We start from the raw sequence: 26782 nt of genomic DNA on the forward strand, positions 1-26782 counted from the left end.
TTTTTTCTTAATGGGAAGGAAGATAGTTTATATATGAAAGTGCTTTTCTGGGAGAAGCAGGTGATGCTGTCAGTAACGTTCCCTGGTAAGACCTGTGATTTTTTTTTAATGGATTATGGATTATCTTGTGATAGATAGCTCTCTTCATAGAAAATGAACTGTCTGAGTACTCCATTTGACTTTGCATTTATTTGCCTTTGTTTACAGGGACCATATTTATACTGTTGATATGGACACATCACATACAGAAGAAATTTATTTTAGCAAAGTAAGTAGCTTTTATCATCATCCAGAAACCAAGGACACTATAGCAAGCTTCAAATAAATAGGAGGATGGCACAGTTTCAAACAACTTGCCAGCGCTGCTGTAAAAACTGTAATAAGCAAGTAAGATGGCATTGGTAATCATATTTGGGGAAAGCTAGAATAATAATCATGTCCTCTGTGAATTTCTGATAGGTGATTTAGCTGGGCCGATAAGCAATCCGTACTGAAATACAGTGAGGTCCCTCATGGAACATCTGTCAAAAATATATTCATTTATATTCAGCAGTTTTCTGTAATAGCTATACTATCCCAATTAAGTATACCGAAACTTTCATCATAAAAAGCAAGTGATATTTACATATTTTCACACACAAAAATTTTATTCACTCATGCAAGTACTCACTAAACAAAATCTTATTATAACATCACTTTGTAGATGTATTCACATTATCTCCATGGGAAGTTACATTCAAACTAAAAGCTTTGCCTGCATTACCATATTATATATTAGCATAACCATAGTAGAAATAATCTCCCTTCAGCTCCTTTGCATTGCATACACGTTTTGTAATATGGGCCAAGCACAGCCTTGGTCCAGCAGAAGTTCATACAAATTTGGACATTGGATGAATTCCACTGTAGGAGTGGAGAGTGTTTCATTATAACTATGAATGATGCTGAAGAGGAGCTTATGACCAATTACTCATCAAAAAGTGAGGGCACGGGCTTGTAATGGAAATAAACATTCACGGTTACTCTTTCAACTTGGGGCCCTTCATGAATGCTCAGTGCCTCAGTTTACTGATAGAAAACAGGACTGCCATGGCTATAGAGTCTAAGGGGTTACTATGTTAGGCTATATGTTTTTAATAAAGTTTTATTTTAATTAATCAGCCTACCACATTTCACCACTTCTGAAACTCACAGCAAAAAAGTCCAGGCTGGGATTTACCTGTAAATGTTCTGGAGGAAGAGTATTAGCAGATAAAATCAGCAGTGTGTTGATAGGTGGAGGGCTTTCTGAGACTGTTAGCTAATAAGAATTTGATTTCCTAATCTAAAATGTCATCTTTCAGAATACATATTTCATTTAGAATTCAGTTAGGGTTTATCATCCATAAATGTTTATTCTGATTTGCAGAACAATATCAAATTAAAAGAAGAGATCATCTAGTACTTTTAAGAAAAGTGCATGTTTTTGAAAGCTGGGCTATTACTGAATTCTGTTGGTTTAGGCTTTAAAAAAATGGGATAGGTTTCTAGTCTAATGAATAGATGACAATAAAAAATTAAGTGAATGCTCCACATCACTGATCTTTCATTGTTGTGGTGAATTAATCATGGAGAAAGGGTGCAGAAAGCTTTCAATAAGTACATGTTCAACAGCTAGTCTCCCTGAAGGGACTTGTGAAATCAGATGCAACAACCTCTGGGCTCTAATTGATTTTTTTCTTGATCCTTGCAGAAATTGACATGGAAATCTAGACAAGCTGATGTAGACACATGCAGAATGAAGGGAAAACATAAGGTATGCAATTTTCTTTTCTTCTGCATCTGCCACTTTAGTTTAGCTGCTTCACTATTATCTCAAGCTGCTGTCTGTGATGTGGAATGGATCATGCCATTCACTTCTTGCCAGTAATTGCTTTTTCCATCAACTTACTGAAGGCTTTAATTTGCAAAAATAGTTTACTTTTAATGTGATACAACATTACGACAGGAGCCACAGCAATATCCTGAAATACTTAAAGCACTGGGGATTTTGGGCATAATGCTTAGTGTACTGATTTTTCTTACCATTGCCTCAAAAGCTAAATGCTGCTGTCCATCCTCCTGCAGGAATTTACTGAGAAGTTTCCGTCATCAGAAAGCATAAATGTGTACAGTTGTAGAAAGACTGTTTCTCACACCAATTTTACCCTACTGTAACCTATAACTAGCACAACTGGTATCAGAATTAGATGCAGACTCTTTGATTGTTTACACCTGCTTCCCCATCTAGTTACAGATGCTTTATGCCAATATATTGTGTTGGTGATGCTACTGTCTTACAGCAACATAGATAAAAAGGTGATCAGATTTTTCACTCTGGAGAAAAGCAGCAGCATTCAAACAAAATTCACCTATGCAAACAATAGCAAAATCTGAGCTATAATATGAATATCGTATCTTCACTTCTTTGTAACCATTTTTAAACTACTAGAACATAAATCAATTGCGTCTTGCTCATTGTCAGTTAAACATAGTTGAAGTAAAGCCCAGAATATCACAGTGGCTACCAGCCAATTTCATTTTAGACTTGACAATGAAATATCATGGCATAAAAATAAACCCAGACACCCAAAATGAAGTAGCTGAAATACTTTTTATTATTTTTCTTCAGGATGAATGTCATAATTTTATTAAGGTTCTCCTGAAAAGAAATGAGGATACATTGTTTATCTGTGGAACAAATGCATTCAACCCTTCTTGCAGGAACTACAAGGTATGTGATCTGTTTGTGGGATTTCATTTATGCCTTGTCTTTCTGTTGGATTTATTGTGACTATGCTGGCAACAGCATGAGGTTGTCATTCAGCAGCGCATCATTTAACGCTATTGCATTTATCCTGACTTGTTTCAATGCTACAGAGCTCAATGTTCATCAGATTTCCGAGGATTGCTCGGGTTGATTACCTACTTCTTTGCAACTCCTGCACATCAGAGTTTATTGCCACTTTTCGTTGCCCTCCATAGGTGCAGAGTCCTTCAGATCCCTGCTTTGGGGATGTGTCACTCCTCAGAAAGTTCCTCAGCTTGTCCGTGACACCCATATCAAGTCATAGACTAATGCTGAGGGTTACCTCTGGGGCAGCACATTTTAAATGTCTCTGTTGTACTGTTCTCAATCCCAGAGCCAGTTCTCAAGACACTTGAGGGTTTAGCACAGTAAAACCTGGGAAGATCAGTGTTGGGAACCCAGCGGACATGGAAGCTGTGGAGATCCTATGGCATTGTGTGCTGTAAAAGTGATTGACAGCAGGTCTCCACAGGGAAAGGTACAGGAGGGTGATGTATTCCTCACTCGCTGGGGATCTGCAAAGCCAAAACAGTATCTAGAGCTGTGTAGAAAATATGTTGGTCCATGGTTACTCAACATTAATTCCTTGACCCCATTTTCTTCCTTTGGGATAGTGTGACCCCATCACTTGCATTTTAACAGGGCCCATTCATTCAAATATTTCCCATTTTCTCAGGCCTGCACCAGTATAATCAGATAGGTCCCGCAACAGTGGATGTCTCTGGAGTAGCTCTGAAATTAATTCACTTAGGCCCTTGTTATCCAGACTCTGCTTTTCCAGGCACTGCTGTGTCCCACAGCTCATTTCTCATCCTTCCTCAGGAAAAAGCAAGGTCAGCTTTGCTAATGCTGCTTTTGATAAAGTAACAGCACAATTCTCATTCATTTCATGGGGTTCAGAGTAACTGTAAAAAACAGAGTAAAAACATTAACATCCAGAAAAACTTCTTCCTTAGTGGTATTCGTTGTGACTCCTGCTCTTCCTTGCTTTTTCTGCAGTGCTGTGTTACCTTGTTTAGCTACTGTGATGGCTATAGTCTAGGAAACATATGAGAGGAGCTCAGCATAGTCTTTTCTTTCAGTCTGTGGAAGAGGAATCAAAATTGAATGAAAATACAAGCCAGCGTCATGGTAACTGTGGTACAGGTAGCTGCTCTGTTAACAGCCATTTCATCTTTTCTTCCTTTTCTTGCATCCTGCTCCTAGCATGCAACGAAGCTTCTCAGACTCAGCGCTGTACTTGGTCTTCCAGCACAGTTTGTCATTTTTTAGGTCTCAATGCCTTTAATGTTGCTAACAAATCTCAACCAGCTGAAAAGCTGTCTTCTAATACAAATACAGATTTCCTTGGCATCCTGATGTGAGGGATACAAATGGCCCTCCTTACCCTTGCTGCAGGTGTTTCACTCCCTGTGATGCAGACTTTGCCTCACCTGTTGCTGAGCTAGGGGGGCTGGATGGTGATACCTCTGGGAGTCAGCAGAAGGTCCCTCCAAAACCTGCCGTGGCTTTTTCTCCAGGGAAAAAGAGAGAGAGAGCACTAAAGATGTGCCAAACAGAAAACAGGTCTGTCCCTCCACACTGCCAAAGGGAGTCTGGATGAAACTGCGCTGTGGGGCTCGTTGCAGGGAAAGTTGCTCAGGACTGTAACTTGCTTCCTCTCACTATCATGTGAAATGCTTTTCAACCCTTGAGTAAACACAACTAATTCCCTTCAGAATGGATTTTGACAGGAAGGATACATGACAGAAAACAAATGATGACAAATAGTCCACTGGAGGACTTGGGTGCTATAACATATGAGCTAAAAGTTGATTGGAGTAGTTGATGGTGCCAGGTGGGTTATTTTTCATGCTCTGTGAATCTGTACTTTATGTGATTTGTACAGTATGAGCTGCTCATGTTACTTGAATATGCTAGAAAGGTCCTTATTCCCAAAATACAGTAGTATAAAATCTTAAAGAAGTAGGAGCTGTACCTTTCCCCTGTAGCTCACTAAACCCTCTTGAACTTAGCATAAAGTTGATCTGTATATTTGTATCATTATCAGTGCCTGTGGTGAATTTATTTCCCAGGAGTTACACTTAAGCCTCAGATTTTAAAATTCCTGCAGAGATTAATTCTTGCCTGATGGTAAGAGGATTTCTCCGTGACACAGACTCAACTGATAGAGTAAGACTTGGAGAGCATCCTTCTGGGTATGCAAATCAAGGACGAGAGCACCACTGTTGAGACTAGAGCAGAAGGATCTCTGGACTTTGGGGGGAAAAATGCACACACAGATAATTGTCCTAGTGTTGTTTCTTCTGACTACTGTGGCTTGCGGTCTTTTCTGTGTATAAGAGCGCTTCTGTTGGATCACTGTTGAGGATAAATTTTGAATCCTTGCCAGAACCACAGACCACATAGCCTGCTACAGTTCAGCAGGAAGCTTGTGTGCAGATAAAATATAGACTGAAGACTTTTGTAGAACGTGTCGGGGTAAAAGTGATTAGCTCCAAAAGAATGCCTGACTTATTGGATGCATTTTCTTCAGAATGATTTTATTTAACACCGTGATTTTCATCAGTTTCTTAATTCATAGTCAGAAGCACAGTTAGAGAAAGGACCTTCCTCCCTGCCCAGAAAAGAAGAAACGCTGTCATAAGCCTCATCCTGGGTAAGGAGTTTTGTTTCTCTCTCTGAGGAGCTCCCTTTCTTTTTTCAGATGGATACCCTGGAGTTCCTGGGAGATGAATTCAGTGGAATGGCCAGGTGCCCCTACGATGCAAAACATGCCAACGTTGCATTGTTTGCAGGTAAAGTGATGGAGATAAACTTTTTTCTTTCTGTCCTGCAGCCTTGGCTTGCCATAGCACTCTTGAATACCAAAATCTAAAAGCTGGCAAAGGGAGTGAATAATGAGTGAAAATAGGGGGCATAAGGAAATCACTAGCGTGGAAGCCTTCCCTTCTCTGGGATTAACTTCGCTACCATAAACATTGCCTGAAGCCTGTTTCCTGGTTCAGTATTTCAGTATTTCCTGGATTCGTGATAATATGATACCAGACCAGTGTGAGGGACCGTTTGTGGCTGCATCCACCTTCCATGAAAGTCAAGAAGAGTCAAGGCTCATGTGAACTTTAATGAGGAGCAGGCAGGATGTGCCATTAACAACTCTAAGCCTAAGTTCATAATAAAAGGAAGTTAGGGAACATACTGTGGTGTCCCCTTTTCTAGCTCTAGAAGGAAAGGGAAGGTGATTTTATTTTAAAGCAGAAAACATCTCGATGTGGTGTTACCAGCTATTGTAGACACAGGAGGGAAGTGTGCTGGTTAATAATGATTTATGCTCTATACAGCAGAATACAGTTAACTCTGATTTCTACTACAATAGTTTAAAAAAAGTGAGTGCTTATTAACAGGGTTAATTTGGGCTGTTGATTGTGAAATGGTATTTTTGTACCTCTCTTCATGAATTCCTGATTAAATTGTTTCTGTATTGAACTTCTCTTAGTGTGAACCCTGCTCATCTTTTCTTAGATTTGGCTGTAAAATAGATGGTAAAAAAAATACAGAAGTCACCCGTGATAATGTAAGTCCTCTTCAGCAGGTGTGATGCTAGCAAGCAGAGCCTTGATGCTCATGGGGAAATACTTTAGCTATTCCTATGAAGATTTAAGAGTGTGCAAATATTCCAGCCACTCTCAGCTGAGTCTGTGATTGAAGGGCTGTATTAAGCACTACTGTGTTTGAGGTGATATCATCTGCCTTGCAAAGGAGAGATTTTATAGCAGGTTGCATTTTTTGTTTACTCTCTATAGTGGAAATAAATGGGTCCTTTTGCTTAAAAAATAATGGTGATGATAATGGTGGTAGTATGTAATTTCTTAATTACTGTCAAAAGAACATAACATAGAAATTCTGTGATTATAGCAAGGAATTCATAAACGATGGAAAGAGAGAGACATGAGACACCTTCAGAGAAAGATTTATCCCATGTGTCTCAGATTCCCTATCCTTAGGGCAGTCTGAATCACCTTTCAGAAGGCCCCTTCTAACTATACTGGACAAGAAATCATTTTTGACCAACTTCATGTAAATGTTTACCTTATATGCCACTGAGGTTTGGTAAGATGACTCCCACTGTGTCACTGAAGAAGTCCTCATTTTATTTGAAAATAAGAAGCATATTTATAGAAATTTTCATACTCTTTCATGATGATTCAGAATGAATTTGATACTGTTCACATAAATTCTTGTAGCATATACTCTGTAAATCTGCTACCTTCAGAAAATCATTGTTTGATATGCCATACCTACTGATACCCATGGTAACTTTTCAGAGTGCAGTGAAAAGCAGTTTCAGAGCAGTTTGGGGCACTAATCCAGCTTATCAGAGCCTGTTGGGTGCACTTAGATGAATATGGCTTTTCGTGCAGCCTATAGCTATTATAGCTGATATGTGTAAACTGTAATTGGTCACATGGTCTTCAGGAACTTGGCAGAAAATAAAACAGATGTGTGATTGTATTAACATGAGTTCAGACATCCATATCTAAACAAACCAGCTTTTTATTCTATTTTAAACTTGGTATTAGTATCTGCGTTCTTTGTAATTATTTCTTCTGGTTTTCCCAAGAAAAAAAATCCCATTTTTAAATAACCAAATAATGATGGGAAATGTAGAGCTCAGAACAAAGAGTACAGTCCTGCTCATAAAAAACAGTCTGATCTTTAAATCTTGAGCTGAAATTAAATGCTGTCTGTAAATGCAGTGAGGAGAGCATGACCAACAGAAGCCTTTTTGCCTTGTCCTGGATATGTCCTCAGTACTGGTGCCTTCAAGGCACAGGACCCAACATAATCTCTGTTAAAGGAGACATAGGCCTTTCTGATTTTTACATAGACATAACAGAGACACAAGTTGCTGTCCTTGTGCTTCAATGCTTTTACTTCTATCAAACGTCAAGTTCACATCATCTGCCTCACACATGGAAACAGCCCTGTACAGTTACTGTGACCTGCAAACAGATTAGACAACAAATATAATTTAAAAGTGTTGCTGGAGCTCATGCTTTTACCTCCTGATAGTTTTGCATCTTTTGGTTGTCCTTGGGGTGCCATTTTGTAGACCTTTTCTTATTGCTTGTCCTCCAGACTTTAAAAGAGAGGAATGTATAATTCATGCAGGAAATGCCTAAAACACATTTTAGAAAAGAAAGATAGGCAATCCTTCTCCATCTCTTTGCATCCCTGTTTTGCCTGGGCTCCCTGCACACTATTTAATTTTTGCTAGTGATCTTTGGCAGAGGTGAAGTGCTCTCAAAGGGAGAAGTTTGCATAAGTGTCAATTAACTGACACTCCCTAAGACCTGTCTGGTTTGCCCTCCCACTTAAAACTAACAGTTCTGCTGTGGGTTCCCCATATTTATTTTGCTCACACATGTAGACAGAATTTATGAGCATTGAACCAGAGACATGTTCAGGAAAACTGGATAGGGTAGTTCAGTATGACTTACCTGAACTGGATAAGAATTACTCCATAAGGTTTCTTTACCCATAGCATTCCTCTGAAATTATCGTTTTGAAAACTAGTGACTTTCTTGTTCAGTGCTCAGACTCTTTAACCTAGCTTGTTTTTTTCCTTTCAGTGTTTCTAAGGAGATTGTGATGATTTCATTTGTCCCATCTCACTTGACTGACAGAAGAAAGCAATCACATTATTTCTAATGCTCCTCCCCTCTTGTTTCTTCTTTCCTTCCTCCCCAGAGGGAAAACTGTATTCTGCCACAGTGACCGACTTCCTTGCAATAGATGCAGTCATATACCGGAGCCTTGGAGACAGCCCAACTCTGCGGACAGTTAAACATGACTCAAAGTGGTTGAAAGGTAGATAAACAAAGAAAATGAAAAAAGCAGCATCTCTGATGAGAGTCTTGCATTCCTGACAGACCTCTCTGTCATTTCATTTCACCAATGCTTTCTGGCAGAAAGAAGGAACTAAATTATATCTCTTTCTTACACTGATCTGTTTATCTCTTTCCCTCTTCTCCTGATCCCAAGTTACTGGACCTGACAGATGCTGTGAGCATGGTAGATCAGAGTGAGCTTTCCAAGCTCAAATCCATCAGTTTACAGCTGTTGGATGTAAAGGCTGGAACTTGCAGGCCTTGGTGTGCTTGGGCTGTGTTTGAAAATATTCCTGCCCCAGGACTATGTTAGGTAACAGTCAAGGCTTCATGAGGTATAGAGGGTTTGTCCTGTAACATTAAGATTCATTAATGAAAATAAAATTATGGGAATATTGCACAAAGCCTTTCTCTTACGGTTCTTAGGGACTGTACAGCTGCAATTGAATTAGGCAATTTCTGTGGTCTAAATGCCTTCATTGTTAAGAACAGTACTGTTTAGCTTCATGTAGGCGTTATGAATAGTTAGCATTTGGAGTGATTTTAACAGGGAGCAAAGCCATGGTTTGAAGTCTTTTTCTGCATGCAGAAATGTTTTGCCAGGTGTCGACTTTAGCTGTCCCACTTTGCTTGCTGCTACAGACACGTGTGGGCAGAAACAGTTACATGGTTTGTTATTCCCTCCACACACAGCCTGCATGTCATAAAGAGCACTGCTTGGACCCCTCAGGCATACCATTATATATTGCCTCTTGTACAACACACAGGGCAAACGCATTAGTGGCAAACACTTAACTGCCCTGCAGTGATGTTGCGCAGATTTGTCCCTGGCTGTCCTATCCCCAGACAGCAATTCTTCTGCAGTGGTGGTGATGTTAGTTCCGAAAACTGAGCAAGTTTGCCTAATGTGGGCATTTCATCTTTGGATGTTTACTGTGAATGTATTTGGCTTTTCTTTGCATGCTCTATGCTCTACATGGTGCATAAATAGGATGTCTTGGGTTTTCTTCTAGAACCATACTTTGTCCAGGCAGTGGACTATGGCAATTACATTTACTTCTTCTTCCGGGAAATAGCAGTGGAGTACAACAGCATGGGAAAGGTAAGGGCAAAAGCATTGCCTTGAATGACTTTCTCAGGTTCAGGAGGAGGAAAACCTATGCTATTCTTGGACCAATGCTGTTACGAGTGACCTTGAAATGAGAACCATAAATCATTATGACAAGGTCATCATTTTGAGAAGATTCCTATCACTCAAGCCAAAAGATTGGTTGGAGTGAAAAAATTCACTCCCTCGAAAGGAAACAGGGTGGGTTCTTGCAGCGATGGTGTATGCTGGAATCTCTTTTCTCAAATCGTAAAAAGCACAAGGCAAATATAATTAGTTCAGCATAGTAACTAATTATTAAAAATGGATTCCAAAGCAGGGAGATGTCTTTCTTTAAGAAATCTGAACTGGAGTGCTGACTAAACGGGCAGGAATTATGTACTCTGCCATTCTGCAAAGAATAATTAAAGACTTTCTGCATTTTTGCTAATTTCACAATAGCTTTCTGACTAAGCAGTCAGAAAAGCTGACCAAGGTCACAAAGGTGGAGGGCAGGAATAAAAGCCCAGCAATTTTTGCATAGTTTTTAAGTGCTGAAAACACAAGAGTCAGAGCAGGCAGCATGGTTTGCAGGGATTGTGAATGTAAAATGTGGTTTTGTTTGGGGAAATAGAAAGCTAAGCAGTCTGTATGGAAATCAGTTTTATATGGATTGAGAACAGATCTCTGAAGGATTTGTGGCTGTATAGCGAATGCCACAGTCTTATCTTTTATAGCACACTGTTCCAAAGCGGAGTTTTTCTCTGTTTCTTGTTTGTCACAGATTATGAAAATCTGGGATTAAATTAAGCACCTTGCTGTGTTATTCCAAATGTTTTAAAAGTGGAATCCCAGCACAGTCTTTTAGTTCAAACAAACATTTTAATTTTCTCCATTGTTTCTGCTTTTCTCTTTCCAGGTAGTTTTCCCAAGGGTGGCTCAGGTTTGCAAAAATGACATGGGAGGATCTCAGAGAGTGCTGGAAAAACAGTGGACTTCCTTTCTCAAGGCTCGTTTGAACTGCTCAGTTCCTGGTGATTCACACTTCTACTTCAACATACTGCAGGCAGTTACAGATGTTATCCATTTCAATGGCCGGGATGTTGTTTTAGCAACCTTCTCCACTCCATATAATAGGTAATAGGCACAATAACGTTTTACCTTCTGTTCCCTTTATGTTTTGCTTTTCACTGCAGTTTCTTTTTACTTTATGAAGGTACAAGAAGTGATTGCTCATACAATGTAACTATTATGTACCACATGCTTACTGATAGTTTTTCATTTTAAGATACCCTGGTATTGCTTCCTGCATTTTATATCTGATAATTTAGAGCATCTTTCAGTCATTTACTATCTGGACATGTTCCTTGAATATAGTTGTCTCTACATGGGAGTAATTCAGATCGGCCACCAAGAAGTTTTGCAGCACGTAACTTGCAGAAAGCTATTCCAGAGAGAAAATATTATTTTTCTTTTTCTCACAGAGGCAGACTTGGTCTGTCTTGTTTACATCTAAACCCCCAAGAACCATGTTAGTACTCCTTCTATTTCATGCATCCCTACTGACTCTTGCATTTTCTCCTGGGAGAGCCAAGGTCCTATGCTGTTCTGCTGGCTGGGGAGGAGGGTCCCCAGAACACCTGTATTTCATTGTTTGTGTGGTTTTCCAAAAGCATCAGTTCATCTGCAAAGAATTTATTACCATTACACATTATAACATGTTTCTCCAGAAGTTATTAGAAGGGTAACTGTGTCTAATTATTGAGGTCTCCCAGAGAAGTTAAAAAAATAGTAGCATTCTAATTAAAAAATACATTGCTGTTTCACAGCAATGTCTGAGCTGAAAGGGGAACTTTATTGCGGAAATTCATCTGGTTTTGCTGTACAGTCGCACCTCTTGTCAAAACCTGACCTCAGTGAGATCACGCACAGAAGTACTTCAAATGAGAGTTAGCCGAGGCATATAATGTGTAATATCTGCTTTTGACATCAAAACAATAGGAACTGCAATAGAATAATTATACCACCTATAGGGAATACAAGCTTAAATTAAGATGTACTCTTTTTAAACTCACCTAGTAAGAACAAGTAAATAAACAGAGATTCAGCATCAGAAAATAGGTTGTATCTTGAGACTATCATGAAATTGAGATTTTCCTCCTGCTTTGCTAGTATTTCCTGTGGTGTGTCATGAATAATACTTTTTCTTAAACCCTGCATTTTAAAATCTAGGTACTTGGTGTTAAAATTAGGGTACTATTTTATAGGCCACATTTTTCGCCAGACGTTGAAGATGATAGGAGGGTATGTAGGCTCGGAGACACCTCATTAACAGACCTACCTCTGACATAGACACATCTTTTTCATTCCTCCCCCACTGAAGAAAAGATGCAACAAATACCTTTGATCTCTGGAACAAAGCTTCCCTCTAGAGTGAGCTGGAAGAGATTCCCCAGTCTAACCTGAGGTCACCCAGGGGGAGGAGCTGGTGATGGGTTGTAGTTCAGTGGTTGGGGAGATGGCTTGGCTGTTGGGCCACAGTACTCCATCTGTGTGGCTTTATCACACTGCAGATGCACAAATTGCCATCTTCAAGAGTAAAAGCTATTGTAATCTTCTCATTGCAGCAACTCCTCCATCACTGTGGAGTTCTGTGTTGAGCACAGTCCTCAGCACTTTTAGTTCTGTATAGTACACCTCAAGATTTTAGGGCTGTTTTTTCTTTAGGCTTAATTCAGCAAAGTGCAAAATCTTCTAGCTAGAGTGGTTCCTGAGGTGTCTTTTAGGGTGAGGTCCCGTATGTGGCCAGATACACCCTTGACCAACTCTTATATTGACATAGGTCTGGCTGCCTCCATTTAAAACTCTTGCTTTGTTGTGTCACATTAATATAGAGCTTTGAAGTTTCCTTCCATACAGAAACACAATCTGTGGAGATGAAAGTAAGAGTAATGTCTTACCTGCAGTAAGACAACTGTCTCCCTACTTGTTTTTTCCTTCAGTAACAAGCACTGTGAAACCTTTTAATATTCAAACAATTTTTTTCCTATCAATTTCTATACCTTTAAGAGTTTAGTTTTAGTCTCTGTAACAGTATTATAGTTCCTACATTTTTTCTTCAGTGTATAATAACCTACCAGCTAAAAGCAGAACTGAAAGCCTCAGACAGCTGGATTGATGCTATTTACTTGATAAAATCAAGCAGTGAAAGTCAGACATGAATACAGTAGTTAGTGTGTAAAAAAAGGAAATGTGGATAAATGAATAATTCATGCTTCCAAGTGACTGACCATGGGAAACCCCTAAGCCTTTCAGAAAGTATGTAGGTAAGGCTATAATTACGTTTAGACAATGCTATCGTGCAGTTGCATGCAGATAATCAAAAATTGAAATTTACAACTTTATAATCTAAAAATAAAATTGAATTTGCTTCTACAAGCTCTTTACACCTCATTGAGCTAAGCAAATTCCTGAGCGTAGTTAAATCCTTTCCGTTGAGAAAAATTGGTGGAGATCAGTCTGTGGGAAGAGGGAATAATAATGTGTAAATGCCAGGTCAGTGGCACATTGCAGTATGCTTCCAGTTTGATCAGCACCAACTTCTGAACTGTCTGCAGTGTATTTTTGAGGCATGACAGCGACTGTGAGATGCTGTGACTTACAAGAACTTAGATTTCCAAATAATGGGCTCTAAATGAGACTGGCTATTACTCCTTATGCATCGCAGTTGTACACAAGAGTTTCCCAGATTCTTTCCCTATTGAAGATTATTGCAATTACTTCTTTCTATAGAGGCTTTGAAACAAATTGTGCTGGCAGGAGCGTCTGCTGATTGGTATATTTCAGGCTTTTCCATGGGGCTGGCTTTTCCTGTCAATACTCAGAGGTTACAAAGTTCAGGATTGAGTAGCCTGTGACAGGAAGACTTCTATACAGCATGTTTTTCACACAAGATTTTATGCATAACTGTAGAATGAGTAACAATTTCTGGAAAATGTCACTTTGCAGCATCCCTGGCTCTGCAGTCTGTGCCTATGACATGCTTGACATTGCCAATGTATTTACTGGGAGATTCAAAGAACAAAAGTCTCCAGATTCCACATGGACACCAGTTCCTGATGAACGAGTGCCCAAGCCCAGGTACGTTTTATGTATAGAGTTATAGTTCTGTTCCTGCATGAAGCACAGAGGTTTTGACAATTTGAACAGCCTTGTAAGGTGCAGATACAATTGAAGATACATGTTATAACAGTAAAATAGAAACTGAGTTGCATTTGGAACTAAGGTACACAAATGAGAATTTTTCCACTTACACAAGATTTGTGTAACATATTTCAGGCCAGCGTCAGATCTACTTGGTCTGAATAACCTATCACTTAAGAGTGGTGTGAGTTACACACCTGTTGCAAATTGGTTCAGTAATGGATATATCTCATTACAAAGCTTGCACCAGTTCTGCAGTTTGCTGTACTGCAGTTAACATGCAATTTATGTGACACAGAGGATGCATCATGGGGAGGAAAAAAAGCATTCCATCAAAATGGAGGTTCAGTTTACTTTATTCTTCCTATGAGTTGTTTTCCCTGCTTCCGCTTCCCTCTTGTTCGCATGTGGCTCCTCTATTACACTCTCTTCATTTTTCCTTTCGTTTCCGTTTCATTTCATACAAGTTGCTGTTGACAGCCACTTGTTAACTCATTTACGCCGGTGGTATTTTGCTCTGAGAATATGATATGAATGTAGATAAAGCAAATTCATTTATCTCAGTCAAGCTCTACGACTTTAAAGTATGTTTTACTTTGCCTGTGATATCTTGCATAACTTCAAAAGAAAAACACATCCATAGCTCTGTGGTGGCAACTGAGCTTCTACCTCAGTCCAAAGACGGACCATCATGTTTTAGAGTTGCCAAGTATACTGTTCCTGTGCTGCTTTGTTCTGAGATTGCTACTCAAGAGAAGAGCCTGGAGGTGACTGGAGGATCTGATAAATTCTGTGTCTTTTTTCGGCCTGAGCCTTAGGAAGGCCCCTGCTGGCACTGGTGCTTGATTTTCTTCTCCTTTTTGCAGTGTTTCAACAACTTGTTGACATGATGGGCTACCTTGGTAGTGCAAGGCTGCATGAGGGCTCCAAGGTCATTTGTTTGGAACTTACTCAGATAAAGAGTACTGGCAGGGAAGGGGGAAAAGAGAAAGAGAAATCTTCCCTTTCAGTAGGAAGGAAGAAGAGAAAATTGCATTGTAAGTTTGTGGGATGAGCCAATAGCAGGCTAACAGTTATGATGAAGGCAATACTGCTCTTTCTAAGCTAGTAGGAGATAATATGAACTGAATTGGTGAACACTGTTTCATGTAACATTTGGCCATCAATCTGCTTAATAGAAATAATTGTTACTTCTAACTCATGTTGAAATGCGTGAGAGGTACAAGATGCCTTTCAAATAATGCCATTTTTGTTTGGATATCTCAGTATGATGCAGAAACGTTAGTGTTCCTATTGATCCTAACATTTCCCAGAAACATACTGGAGCTGTTCAGGGGCCTCGCTTCCCTTTTTGGCTGAGATGCACAGCAGGGTTTACTAGGTTTTATGTTTACTTGATTAAATCAGTTTTGAGATTAAAACAGGATTAATCCAATCATGTGATTAGGGTTTAGGAAGAAATAGGCCTCCAGATTAGACATACAGAAACCCTAGGCAAAATGGTGCAGAAGTCTGCTCCCTAGAGTTCTCTGGGGATGCCACCTCATGAATCAGTGCCCTTGCAAAGGCCTGGGAGACTGGTAATGCCCTTGGTTTCTCCTTCCCTCCCTCTACTGCTAATTCTATATGCAGTTACAAGACAATCAAAATATTTTGGATACAAAGAGGCAGAGTCTCTGCGTATATTGTTCATTGTGCAGCTGTGTGGGACCAGACTCATTGACCCAGCTAGTCGCCTCCAGGCCTGTGCTACCCTCCCACATAGCATTTAGTTAACTAGGGTTTGAATATTAATCTAAATCTGAGCAACAGATATGATAGGACCAGCACTATATTTTGTTCAAGTTAGCTTTAGTCCATTGATGTCAGTGGCTCTACCCACATCTGAGCAGATGAAAATTGGACACTGCAGCATGTTTATGAGCAGGTGGTCCATCTGTCATCTTCCCATCTCACAGTGGCTCAAAGGCTTGAGGAATCATAGTGCTTTTGGAAGTGGATCAAATGGACCTTTTGTTGGAGAAAATAACACGCAAGACATTAATAACAGGCAAAGTCTTTTGCTGCTTCCTGTGTAGAGATGACCTGTCCAGGCAGGAAGGTTAAATTACCTCTGAGGAGCAAGGTAGATTTTAGGAATAGGGTGAGCAGATTTGCATTTAAGTTGTCGAAGAATGATTAGATAACATTTTGGTGGAAGTCCTCAATGTGCTACCATACTTAAATAGTCTCATCCAAATTGAAAAAAGGGTAAAACCAATGCTTACATGGATGCTTGCTGGGTTGTCTTCTCCAATAGTCCACTTTCTACGAGACAGGACTGAAAGCATTGTTCTTTCACATATGGTAAAAAAATCTGCTTCCTTCTATATGTTAGGGCATGCTTTTATTCCTGGAAAGAGCAGCCAACTAGGCAAGTAAAGATCAGAAAGCACCTCTGCCCAGTGGGCGGCATCAAGCCAAATGCACACATGGAGTGATTAGGTTCCGTGTGAGTGGGTGAACTACAAACTGCACGTGTCACACTCCTGCTGAAGAAATGTCTTTGTGCTTTTAGGTGACATGTTAAGTCCATTTGCGTGGAGGATAGAGCAGGATTTTAGGCTTTCCCCGAGGGGCTGAATAAGTCCACCAGACTTCTCAGTCCTCCATTTAAGCCCTTGTAATGCACATCAGATTTCACTAAGGGCCTCATTGCAAAAGGAGATTTGCACTAGGCATCAAGTATGTGTTCTGGCTTTACCTTCTTGGTTTTTTTAGGCCTGGTTGCTGTGCTGGCTCTACGTCATTAGAAAAATATGTAACCTCTAACGACTTCCCGGATGATACTCTGAACTTCATCAAAACACACCCACTGATGGACGAGGCTGTGCCTTCCATTGTCAATCGACCCTGGTTCCTGAGAACAATGGTCAGGTACGTACCTCCAGGTGGACTTTTGTCCTCTTCGTAGCTGTCAGGTTGTTCTAATAGTCTTGCTCAGAGTACTCTAAAACTCTGTAAACATCCTCAGTGTGCTGGGCATGAATCCAGCTAGGGATGATGGCAGCACTGAGCAAATGCTGCAAAACTCCCTGAGCAGCTTTCAAGATAGGAAAAAACCTCAGTCCTTTCCAACCACGCTGTGCTGAAGGGGGATCTTGGAGGAAATGCTGTTCAGGGAAGGTTGACCCTCCTGTTGGCTTACGGGTCTGTGTTTGAGACAGCTCTGTAGAAGACTTTGGGCAAGGATCACAGGCAGCCCAGGGATATGTACACAGGATACAAACATGCCTGCCAGGATATGTTCACAGGATATGAAGATGTCTGTTGGGATATGTACTGGTATGTTTTAAAGTTTACAGAAGTGTACAAGCAGAAGTAATCATCTGTATCCTTTCTATGGGAACAAGAGAAAAATAATAATGAAGAGATTTGAACAAAGACTCATAAATCAGCAAGCCTCAGATACGCCATCCTCTTCATATGAAAATGTGTTCCCACTCTCTGCTGTTGTCACTGTACTACTTATCTGCCCTCCAGTTGTGAACAGAATAATGTGACTAATTTTTGCTGTATTTTCTGCTCTTCCTCCATACAAGGGTAGAGTTTTGTGCTGGACAATGTTTAGCTCTGGAAAGGTTTGACTTAGTTGTAGTAATGTATCTTTTGTCACGTTTTTATGTCAGGTTCTGTACCTCCAACCAAGACAAGAGCAGCAAACTCTGCAGAGCACTTTCCTTTGATCTCCAGTAACAGATAATTGGTAGCAAATCACCAATACTCATTTTCAATAAATTGTGTCATCCCAAGATTCAGTATCATCTCACCACTGAACTCACTGAGTGGCGGTTGTGTAATTATTTTTAGTGAGGTAAAATGGTGTTTAGCATCTCGCTATTGCACTTACACAGCTTTTCCTGCCAAAATGTTGAATGTAGATCAGTTATCATTATTGCTGCTTTCAATGTGATGGAGCTTGAAATTAATAAAAAATTTTACTGTGCTGATTTTCTGTCCCTGCCTGAAGTCACCAGGCTCGTACTTTGCTTTTGGTTGGAAGGATAATTCCTAAATGGCCTCAGACTCTTAGTACCCCTTCAGGTTTCTACAAACACTTCTGCTAGCTATTGGACATGTGGACATGCAGACAAACACGAAAATTCCCCACCGTTTGGGGAGGCAAACTGGTACAGTCTGTGTTGATTTATAGGATTATTCAGCTAGGAAAAGTGCTTAACCATATGTTATATCGTTGCTAGAAGGCTACCACACAGTTATCTGAAGTGGAAAAAGTGATAAAATAAATGGCAATCTAATCCCAAGTGATGCAACATGCTGCATTGTTTTTCTAGATACCGCCTGACCAAAATTGCTGTGGACTCTGCTGCTGGGCCATATCAGAACTACACTGTGGTTTTCTTGGGATCAGAGAAGGGAATCATCCTGAAGTTCTTGGCACGGACAGGAAACAGTGGTTTCCTAAATGATAGCCTTTTCCTGGAGGAGATGAACATTTACAATCCTGAAAAGTGTGTATCTGATTCTTTGTACTCATGTATGGGCAACTTTGAACTTCCGATTTCCCAGAGAGAAGGTTGTTCCATGAAAAGGGAAGTGGTTATAGAAGCCAAGTTTTTTGAGTAATTTTAAATTGCTTGGGGAAGGGATGTCTGCTTATCAGTCTCTACATTGCAAAAAGATATTTTTTATTCAGTATGTGTAGAAAATAGCCCATCCTATGCAGCATTTGATGACTAATTAAAAGTAAAATTCTGCAAAGGAAGATTAATTTTCTAATCCTATAAAAAACCTGTTCCTCTCCAAATAACTCAACAACCAGCAAGCCGCTCTCCAAAGCGAATTTCCCACATTTCAGCCTTCCTCAAATATGCCTAAGGGGGCTTTGAAGTAGGCCATAATCATGCAGAAATTTCAGCTACTTTGAGTGCTGGAGAAGAATAAACACAAAAAGTGAAGGGCCCTCAGAAAGCTTGCCTGGTGTGCTGTCTCTCTCCACTTCTTATTCCCCTTTCCTATGCATTTTTAATACTCACATGTCTATCTGTGTTTTTAGTGGCTTTTGTGTGTTTTTTCCTTGGCTTGTTCAATTCTACCTTTCTCAGGGGTTATTTTGTGGGAGTTTTTTGGTTAGGGGTTTTTTTTTCAGCTTGAGAAATGAAGTTTCCGTCTGGTTTCCCAGCAGAACTCATTTTTAATCTCATGTCACTTTTTTTTTCAAATCAGGTGCAGCTATGACGGTGTGGAGGACAAGCGGATAGTGGGCATGCTGCTTGACAAGTCCAGCAGCGCCTTGTATGTCGCCTTCTCCACCTGTGTCATCAAGGTTCCCCTGGGACGTTGTGAGCGTCATGGCAAATGCAAAAAGTATGTATTTTCTGGTGGCTGTCAGAAGCCCACACTGGGCATGGGGAAGGCAGAAGCACTCACAAATGCAACCTTGTGCTCTTCTTTCTCAAGGGCCTGCATAGCATCCAGAGACCCCTACTGTGGATGGGTGAAGGAGAGTGGGGTGTGCATGCAGCTGGTCCTTGGCTCCAAGTGAGTAAAAGCTATGTCTGGATGGGCTGTGAAGCTCTGGGGGTGGCGCCGGGCAGTCTTGGGCAGAGCTGTTTGAAACATGGGGCTCTTAGGGAAGGAAAAATGTGGGAAGTGTTTGTTTCTGCCTTATTTGCATTCACCTCTGAAATGTCTCACAAGTTTTTTTGATGTGAACTCAGCTGATTGGTAACTGCTGAAAGAGGAGGAAGAAGAAAATGAAAGAACTGTACTAAGGTCCGCGTGTTGTTGAAAGGAGGGAACTGGATGGGTATGTCTGGACCAGCCCACACTGGAGCCATCACAGCTGATTAAAGAGGCAATAGAATCCAAATTAAATTACTGAAGCCATTTGTCCACTGAAAACAAAACCAGTCCTTCTAATTTACTGTGCATTACTAAGAGAAATCACAGAGCACAGTAAGAGCTTAAAGTAGATTCAGAGAAGTGCTGGATCTCCCCTTGCCTAACAGTAGAATTTAATTATTTTATAATAATGAAGGTCTGTGAAAGTTTGTTTAAATGTGGTTACTAAAACCTCCCTGCAGGAAGCAGACCCACTTCAGACCTCTCATTTCTTAGCCACATCTGACACACCCTGCACTTGCCCACGCTGAGGTACAGCTGTGCTTCCTCCAGGTAGTGGTGTAAGTGTAGCACAAACATCACACAACCTCAATAACCCCGCAGCCGTCCCTGATAACCCTGCTTCTGTATAGGTCTTCAATATATAATGGATAAATTACCATCCCTGTGCTTGTGTCATGTTCTTAATTTGCTATTTCAATTCAAATTGTTTGTCCACTGAAGATGCTATAACTATATCTGTCTGTATATTCTTTGCTACAAGACTGTAGACTATTCCTGACTGGATATTTGGTAGAATAATGTTAAAACGTTAAGATGTTAGGTGCCCTCCTGGAGTAGGTGACAGTTGAGCAGGAGTCTTGAGAACATGGAGTTAGGAACAAGATGCCCGCAAGGGTAGTTATGCCTCAAGGGCGGGAACCTAACTAATACAGACAAGGGCTTGTGCTGGTGTATTCCCAAGGCTCATCGTTCACCTTTGACCATACAGGAGCTTGGAGGAACAGCTTCACTAGTTACAGGCAGGGGTTAGGGACTAAATCACAGGCAGGGGTTAGGGACATAATAGACGCATGTCAGCTAGAAAAGCCTCTTGAGTGTTTTTCAGTAGAGCCCCTTGAGTTCAGTGGAATGCCTTCTGTGGACTGGACCTTACTCTTTGCAGCCTCAGCTGGTGGAGCACATAAATGATTACTGAAATGCAGGTTATCTTTCCCCAGCATAATATCTACCCAATGGGTTAGCTTCCTTCTCACATCAAAGTGTCAATGCACCTTGTCTACTGTATGGACAAGTTAAGGTAGGATCATAATTGCTCCTGATAATGTCGTATATTTTGAGTTAACAGTTTAAAAAATGTTCATTTATTTGCTTCCCTTGACAATGAGGCATGAGTGGATTTTAAAAAAGTAATAACAAAAATGCAAAGCATCATCAGAAGCCAAGAAATCATTAAGCAATGATGAATAACTTGGATGTCTGTGTTGCAGTTTTTCAGCCTTTGTGTGGAAGTTCCAAAGAAATGGTCAGTTTCTTGGTGGGACTTTATTTCAGTTGCACATCTGATAATTCCTTTCTGGTAGTACCTGTGACTGTTGTTATTCATACTGTTTTATTTCTTTCTATTATTTAGACTGGCATTTGAACAGGACATAGAACATGGCAATACAGATGGCCTGGGTGACTGCCAAAGTAAGCAAAGCTTTTACCCTCTATTTACCACGTGTCACAGCATCCTTCTGAATGCCTCAAATCACCATTACCTGTTGGGCGTTCTTTTGTAGCAATGTAAGCCACAACAGGGGCAGCAACTGCAGCTAGCAATGCAGGTTCAGAAGAGGAATGGTTGTTTAAATGTATTTAAAGAAAATAGCCTAGCTGGTGTGACTTATACAAACACCAGACTTCAAAGCAGTTATATAGTGAGAAAACCTCAGTTCCAGAGGATATTGATTATAGCAATGACGTAATGCATTGGGTGTTCATTGTCTTTATTAGCCATGGTGGTTCGTTGTTTACGTAGATGTACAGAAGTGGCTTGGTTTCTTGGTGTAGACTGTGACTTGGACTACATTCCCATGCAGGACAGGGAGACAGTGAAATGTATCTTCAGCTTTGGGTCCGAATCAAGAAGTGAGAACTACTTAGTCTGTGAATCTTAGTGGATTTTATACACAGGCTGGACAGTATAGTGGTATTAAGGGTCAGGCACTACTGACCCTGCCTAAGAAATTTTAATGATAAACCTTAGGTACTGACAGCATGAGTTGGGTGCTTAAACTTCTATGTTTTGCACTGAGGTGCTTAAAAGTGCACAGCTTGCACTACATGCAAAGAAACCTTGCATGCCGATTTCTGAGTCTTCAGGAATACCAACATCTGTGTTCAGGACAGCTCTTGTTCCGAACGTTCTTGCCAAGGTTGGTTTCATTCTGAACCCCAAATATTGTTTATAAACCTTAAGAAATCAAGAATCACATTCTTTTTGGTGCAATTTGCACTGGTGCCTGTAGATTCAATAAAACTGCTGAAGCTGAGGAAGTGATGTACAGTGAGGAAGTCATTACTTCTGGAATACAGAACAAACTAACAGTGTGCTGTGGGGTACAGTGCAGGCCAGCTGCTCTGGAGAAAGCCAGAGCCTTCCTCTGCCTTGTGCACCCTTGTTCAAGAGCCATTTATTATTGTGATCACTGTGCTTGAGGGACTACAAAGATTTTACCCTCTGCATGCCCTCCATCTCAGCTACACCTCCCTCTGCCTCTGCCCTAAGATAGGGTTACGTAGGCTGTCTCAAAGTTTTTTGAAGGAGGTGTACACATAGACCCTCCTGTGCTCCCCGTAAAATGGGTTAGCAACAAAATCAGGTCAGTTCCCAGTTGGTGCAACTTTGCCCTTTTCAGCCAGTTCTGCTCTCCTTGAGCAAGTATGTTAGACAGGAATGGACTGTACTTGATATCAGTCAAATATAAAAGAAGGGTAGAAATTATTCAGAAACAGCACATTGTGCTCATGGGGAGAGATCAGCTCCTGTGCAGAGAGCAGCAAAGTCCATACCCTGCTTAAATCCCTCTTTAGCCCTGAATGATGCATCAAACATTGACATTGCACAGGGGTAGATTTCACCCCCTGCTAACCCAGCTGGTCGTACTACTTCATGTGGTATTGGGTCATGTGAGTTTTGTCCTCATTGACTCACATTGCTGGCTGTATCACTTGTAGTGCCTTGCGTTAGATTAGGACTTGATCTTGCAAAGAAAGCCATGGCAGGGAGGACACTGGCCTTCCCACTTTATATCCCTTGCACTGGGCTGGTCATTAACACTTTCAAAGCCAGACATTGTTTTGGGGTATGTCTGAATATTTGTGTTTCCTGGGTCCTTAGGGCTTTAATCACGTACTTTCAAATATCAGCTGAAGCATAGAACCTTGCTAGCAGCAGACTATTAAAAAGAAAAAATGAGAGAGAAATAATGATTTTTCCCCTGTTATTTGTCTTTCAGATTCCTTCGTAGCCCTGAATGGTAAGGAAGTTCTTAGTTTCATTATTTACTGACAGCAAATCCATTTGGAGGAATCACTTTTTGCTAAACTCTTAAGTATTTTCGTACGTTGTTTTATTTAATGTTTCTTCCTAATTTATTTTGTTCATAGACATTTCAACTGCCTCACCTGATCATGAAATGTCTTACGACACAGTGTATGGTCAGTTCATGGGTGTTTTTAAAAATTCTCCCCAAATCCTTGTGTTAGCTAGTAGTTCCTGTACTCAGTAGTCATTACCCTTTTTCACTTGTTTTGTCTGTTTTTGAGGGCCTGATTCACTAATCACAACTAAGATTAAGTCATACCTCTTGATTTTCAATGCCTCTTTTCTAGTCGTCCCTCAAAATTGTCTCCATTGAATTAAAGTCAGATATGGCCTATTTTAATGGCATGCTAGCAGACATGATTAAGAGCGTCCTTCATCTGAACACTCAGACAAAGGAACACTTGGGTATAGTGATGCATCTTATCTGTTTGCCAGGAAAAACAAGATAGCAGCTCACATCCCACTCATGAGTTGTCCAGGCTCGTGTCATGAGTGCTACAGCAGCCAGTCAGAGATATCTTCGGAAAAGGAGCAGAACTGTCCCTGGGTTGCAGAAAGATCTCTCATAAGGAAAATTAACCTGTTACCCATGTCAGCTGAGTCTGGCTTATGCCTTGAGTCCTGAAAGTCCTCATCACTTCTAGGGTGACTTCTAGGGCTAGCAGTATTTTAATGCCTAAATGGTGACTGGTCTGTAAAGAACAGGGATTCATATAGTGCATTAAGTAACCTGAGCTGAAGAGGACCATTTCTGCAAGCCTAGAATAGCGGATTCCCATGAAGCAGCTGTTAGTCTCTGCTTACAGTACTTTCCACCACTTTGTTCTGTATATGGGGAAGTGGATTATGCTGATACTTGGAGTGCAGAATAAATGCCTTTGTGAGAAATTACTGCAGAATAAATAATCACTTCAAATTCAAACCTAGACTTAAGATTGGAATAGTTTCTCCGTACAGATATACTGAACAAAGACAAGTACTCACAAGCTAAAAGGATGTGTAGTACTGTTCTCAGTGAAGTCAATGGCGAATTTCCATGTGGGATGGGAGCTTGCTTGTGAAGTTGCTTTCAGGCTGTACAAGACTAGCAGTTCATCAGAGCTAGGGCAAATTCACTGTATGTTTAGCTGAATGTAGCAAGAGGTAGGTTAGTGTGCAGTTGTGGTGAACATTTAATTGATCCCTTCATCTTGTGCCTGCAAAATATGTAGGTACAAAGCAGAACCAATGACAGCTCAGTAGAGCAGAATATAAATAACTGGAGGTGCAGTAATACTGTTCAACATTTGTAAAAATAAAATCAAATTCCCCATGTTGTTTATTACTAGGAAATGGAAAATGTGCAGGTGAAACTTGTTTGGAAGTATGATAATGAAAACCAGTGAAGGGAATATACAAAACCAAAGACAAGTTGAGGCTTTGTAATGTATAGAAGACTCATGGTTTCATCTGCATATACAGCTTGTACTTTCTTTCTTTTGAAAATTACTATATTTCCAAGGCACAGAGTAGTAATTAAAGAACAGTAATAGTAAAATCTGTACTGCTGAATGTGGAGAAAAAGAAAATGGCCTCGGGCATAGTGCTGATGCACCAGAGATGTCCTAGGTTTCTTGTTTCTAAGTGCATTTGTAGGCTGAACAGTTATAGCTGTGAGGCTGGTTCTCAGTCCCATCAGCTACCATATTAGTAGGGACATTATCCAAAGCTGGTATTTTAATCTGACCAAGAAAGCATAAAAATCATTCACGTGAGCAGCAGAGTGAAAAAAGCTGCAGTCCCAGGGAGTACAAGTTGCAAAAGGGGTCCATTCTACTGTCCCAGCATGTCAAGCCCAAAGACAGACTCCATGAATTAACCCAGCTCCTCAAATAGGATCCTACTGCCTAATGTTGACCAAGCCAACATTAACATTGGTTCCCATTCATGCACTGGTTTCTGCAGATTATTTCATAGACCCTCCTCAGGTACATCCTGATAACATGGTCTCTAGGCAAGCCAGCTCTTCCTTTCATGGTTTAGTTAAAACACCCATTCTGATATACCCAGTGTTTCTTTTCACCTATCATAGCAAAATAAAAAAGGAAATGAACTAGTCACGTCTACTGATTTTCCACATGAGGAATGTAAAGACTTCCAGCACGAGGTAGTAAACCATTCTCAGTAAACAAGCTTATGTATGTTTGTTAACTGTAGCGACTGTTTCCTTAAGAAAACTAAAATTTTATAAATGGTGCATTTTAATGTTACTGAGTACAGTTAAATGCAGAACTAAATGGTATTTAATAATAAATTAAATCTCAGAACACTGGGATATACCAAAATGTCAACCAAGTGAATGCTCAGGGTGCTTTTGGATTCAGTGGGCTGAAATTCCAGCTGCAGAAGAGGTCTTAAGGCCTGATTTCCTTGATTTACTCCACTATAAATCAGCTCACTGCAATGAACTTACTGCCAATCTGTAGCAGCGTGAATGAGAAGAGAACCAAGCCCTTAATCTTCATATTCTTGGTATCAGCCTCCTTTTCAATTTGGCAGGTGGACTTCCTTTTCTGGGGCAGTCTCACATGATCAGCTGTAAACAAGTAAAGTGCAATGTCCACACAGGTTCAGATGCATCCCTTTGACACCCAAGAAGATAGCAGGCTGAAGCTCTGGCTGCAGGTCAGAGAGAAGTGATGCAAGAGCCACATATTTAAACATGGAGATTAGGCTAGATTCCTCTGCAAAATTGTAAGCAGCTTCAATTACCTTTAGAAACATCAATTCTTAGTGAATTGGGCCCTTATTTTACCCCCTAGCCATAGTCCTTTCTCCCTTTGTAGTATTGATTTAGTTTTTCCCTCTAATTGTCTAATTAGGTTGCTATAGCTGTTAATAGGATAGTGGGCAGACATCTTAACCTCTGAGATCCTAATGACTTGGGCATATTAGAGAAACTATCAAATACGTATTGAATCCCTGTCTTTGTTTTAAACCTGAAAAAAACTTCCTTATATTTTACAAGTGCACTTCAGAACAAGCTGTAGTTACAGAATTGCAGCCCTTCTGAATCATTACCCACGCCCGTAGACAGCAAGTGCTTTTACTCTACTTCTGTCGCTTGATTATAGCACTCCAAATGAAAAGTTTTTGCAAATAATGGAAACACCTAAGACAGATTTTTTAAAAGTGTGCGTATTTTGGTATTTACATGTTTGCTTTAAACAAAGAAGTTTGAAAAGCACTGTGTCTGCAGTTTTTCAACTGGGTTGTTTTAAAACAAAGGCAGTATTGTCTTTTTAGCTGTTTAGGTATTAACTGATATTAACATAGATGTAGTGGCCACATCTCAGATACGCTAAAGTCTCTTTAAATTGCAGTGAAGCCTATTTACAGAGTCAGAGTGGTAAAAATGCTGTAATGGAAAAAAAAGGCCCACTACGTGTTGCAAACTACACAGCACATTGTAAAAGTTTAATAATGGCTGCGTGTGACAGGGCCAGGACTGGATTGCCTGCCACTTCAGTCTTTTCTCTGTTTATGAGAGAAATTTAACTAGCTCATACGTTTGTGGT

The 26782-nt window shown here is 40.3% G+C and overlaps 1 protein-coding gene across 5 annotated transcripts in view; it reads left to right on the forward strand.

The window, feature by feature from the left end:
• The window catches only part of SEMA6A (semaphorin 6A), a 115723-nt gene that overhangs the window by 58717 nt on the left and 30224 nt on the right, over positions 1–26782 (forward strand). For 3 of the 5 annotated variants that reach the window (XM_064439178.1, XM_064439180.1, XM_064439179.1), the window contains exons 4-18: positions 208–268; positions 1733–1795; positions 2651–2752; positions 5535–5625; positions 8579–8698; positions 9732–9820; positions 10725–10942; positions 13814–13945; positions 16769–16924; positions 18343–18519; positions 19235–19375; positions 19469–19549; positions 21267–21325; positions 23137–23157; positions 23288–23338. In XM_064439178.1, the coding sequence (XP_064295248.1) occupies positions 208–268; positions 1733–1795; positions 2651–2752; positions 5535–5625; positions 8579–8698; positions 9732–9820; positions 10725–10942; positions 13814–13945; positions 16769–16924; positions 18343–18519; positions 19235–19375; positions 19469–19549; positions 21267–21325; positions 23137–23157; positions 23288–23338 (1562 nt within the window). The remainder of the gene's footprint in view (positions 1–207; positions 269–1732; positions 1796–2650; positions 2753–5534; positions 5626–8578; positions 8699–9731; positions 9821–10724; positions 10943–13813; positions 13946–16768; positions 16925–18342; positions 18520–19234; positions 19376–19468; positions 19550–21266; positions 21326–23136; positions 23158–23287; positions 23339–26782) is intronic. The other 2 variants (XM_064439181.1, XM_064439182.1) reach the window with 1 other exon arrangement.

The sequence above is a fragment of the Phalacrocorax carbo genome, chromosome Z (genome assembly GCF_963921805.1).
Source record: "Phalacrocorax carbo chromosome Z, bPhaCar2.1, whole genome shotgun sequence".
Taxonomy (NCBI): Eukaryota; Metazoa; Chordata; class Aves; order Suliformes; family Phalacrocoracidae; genus Phalacrocorax; species Phalacrocorax carbo.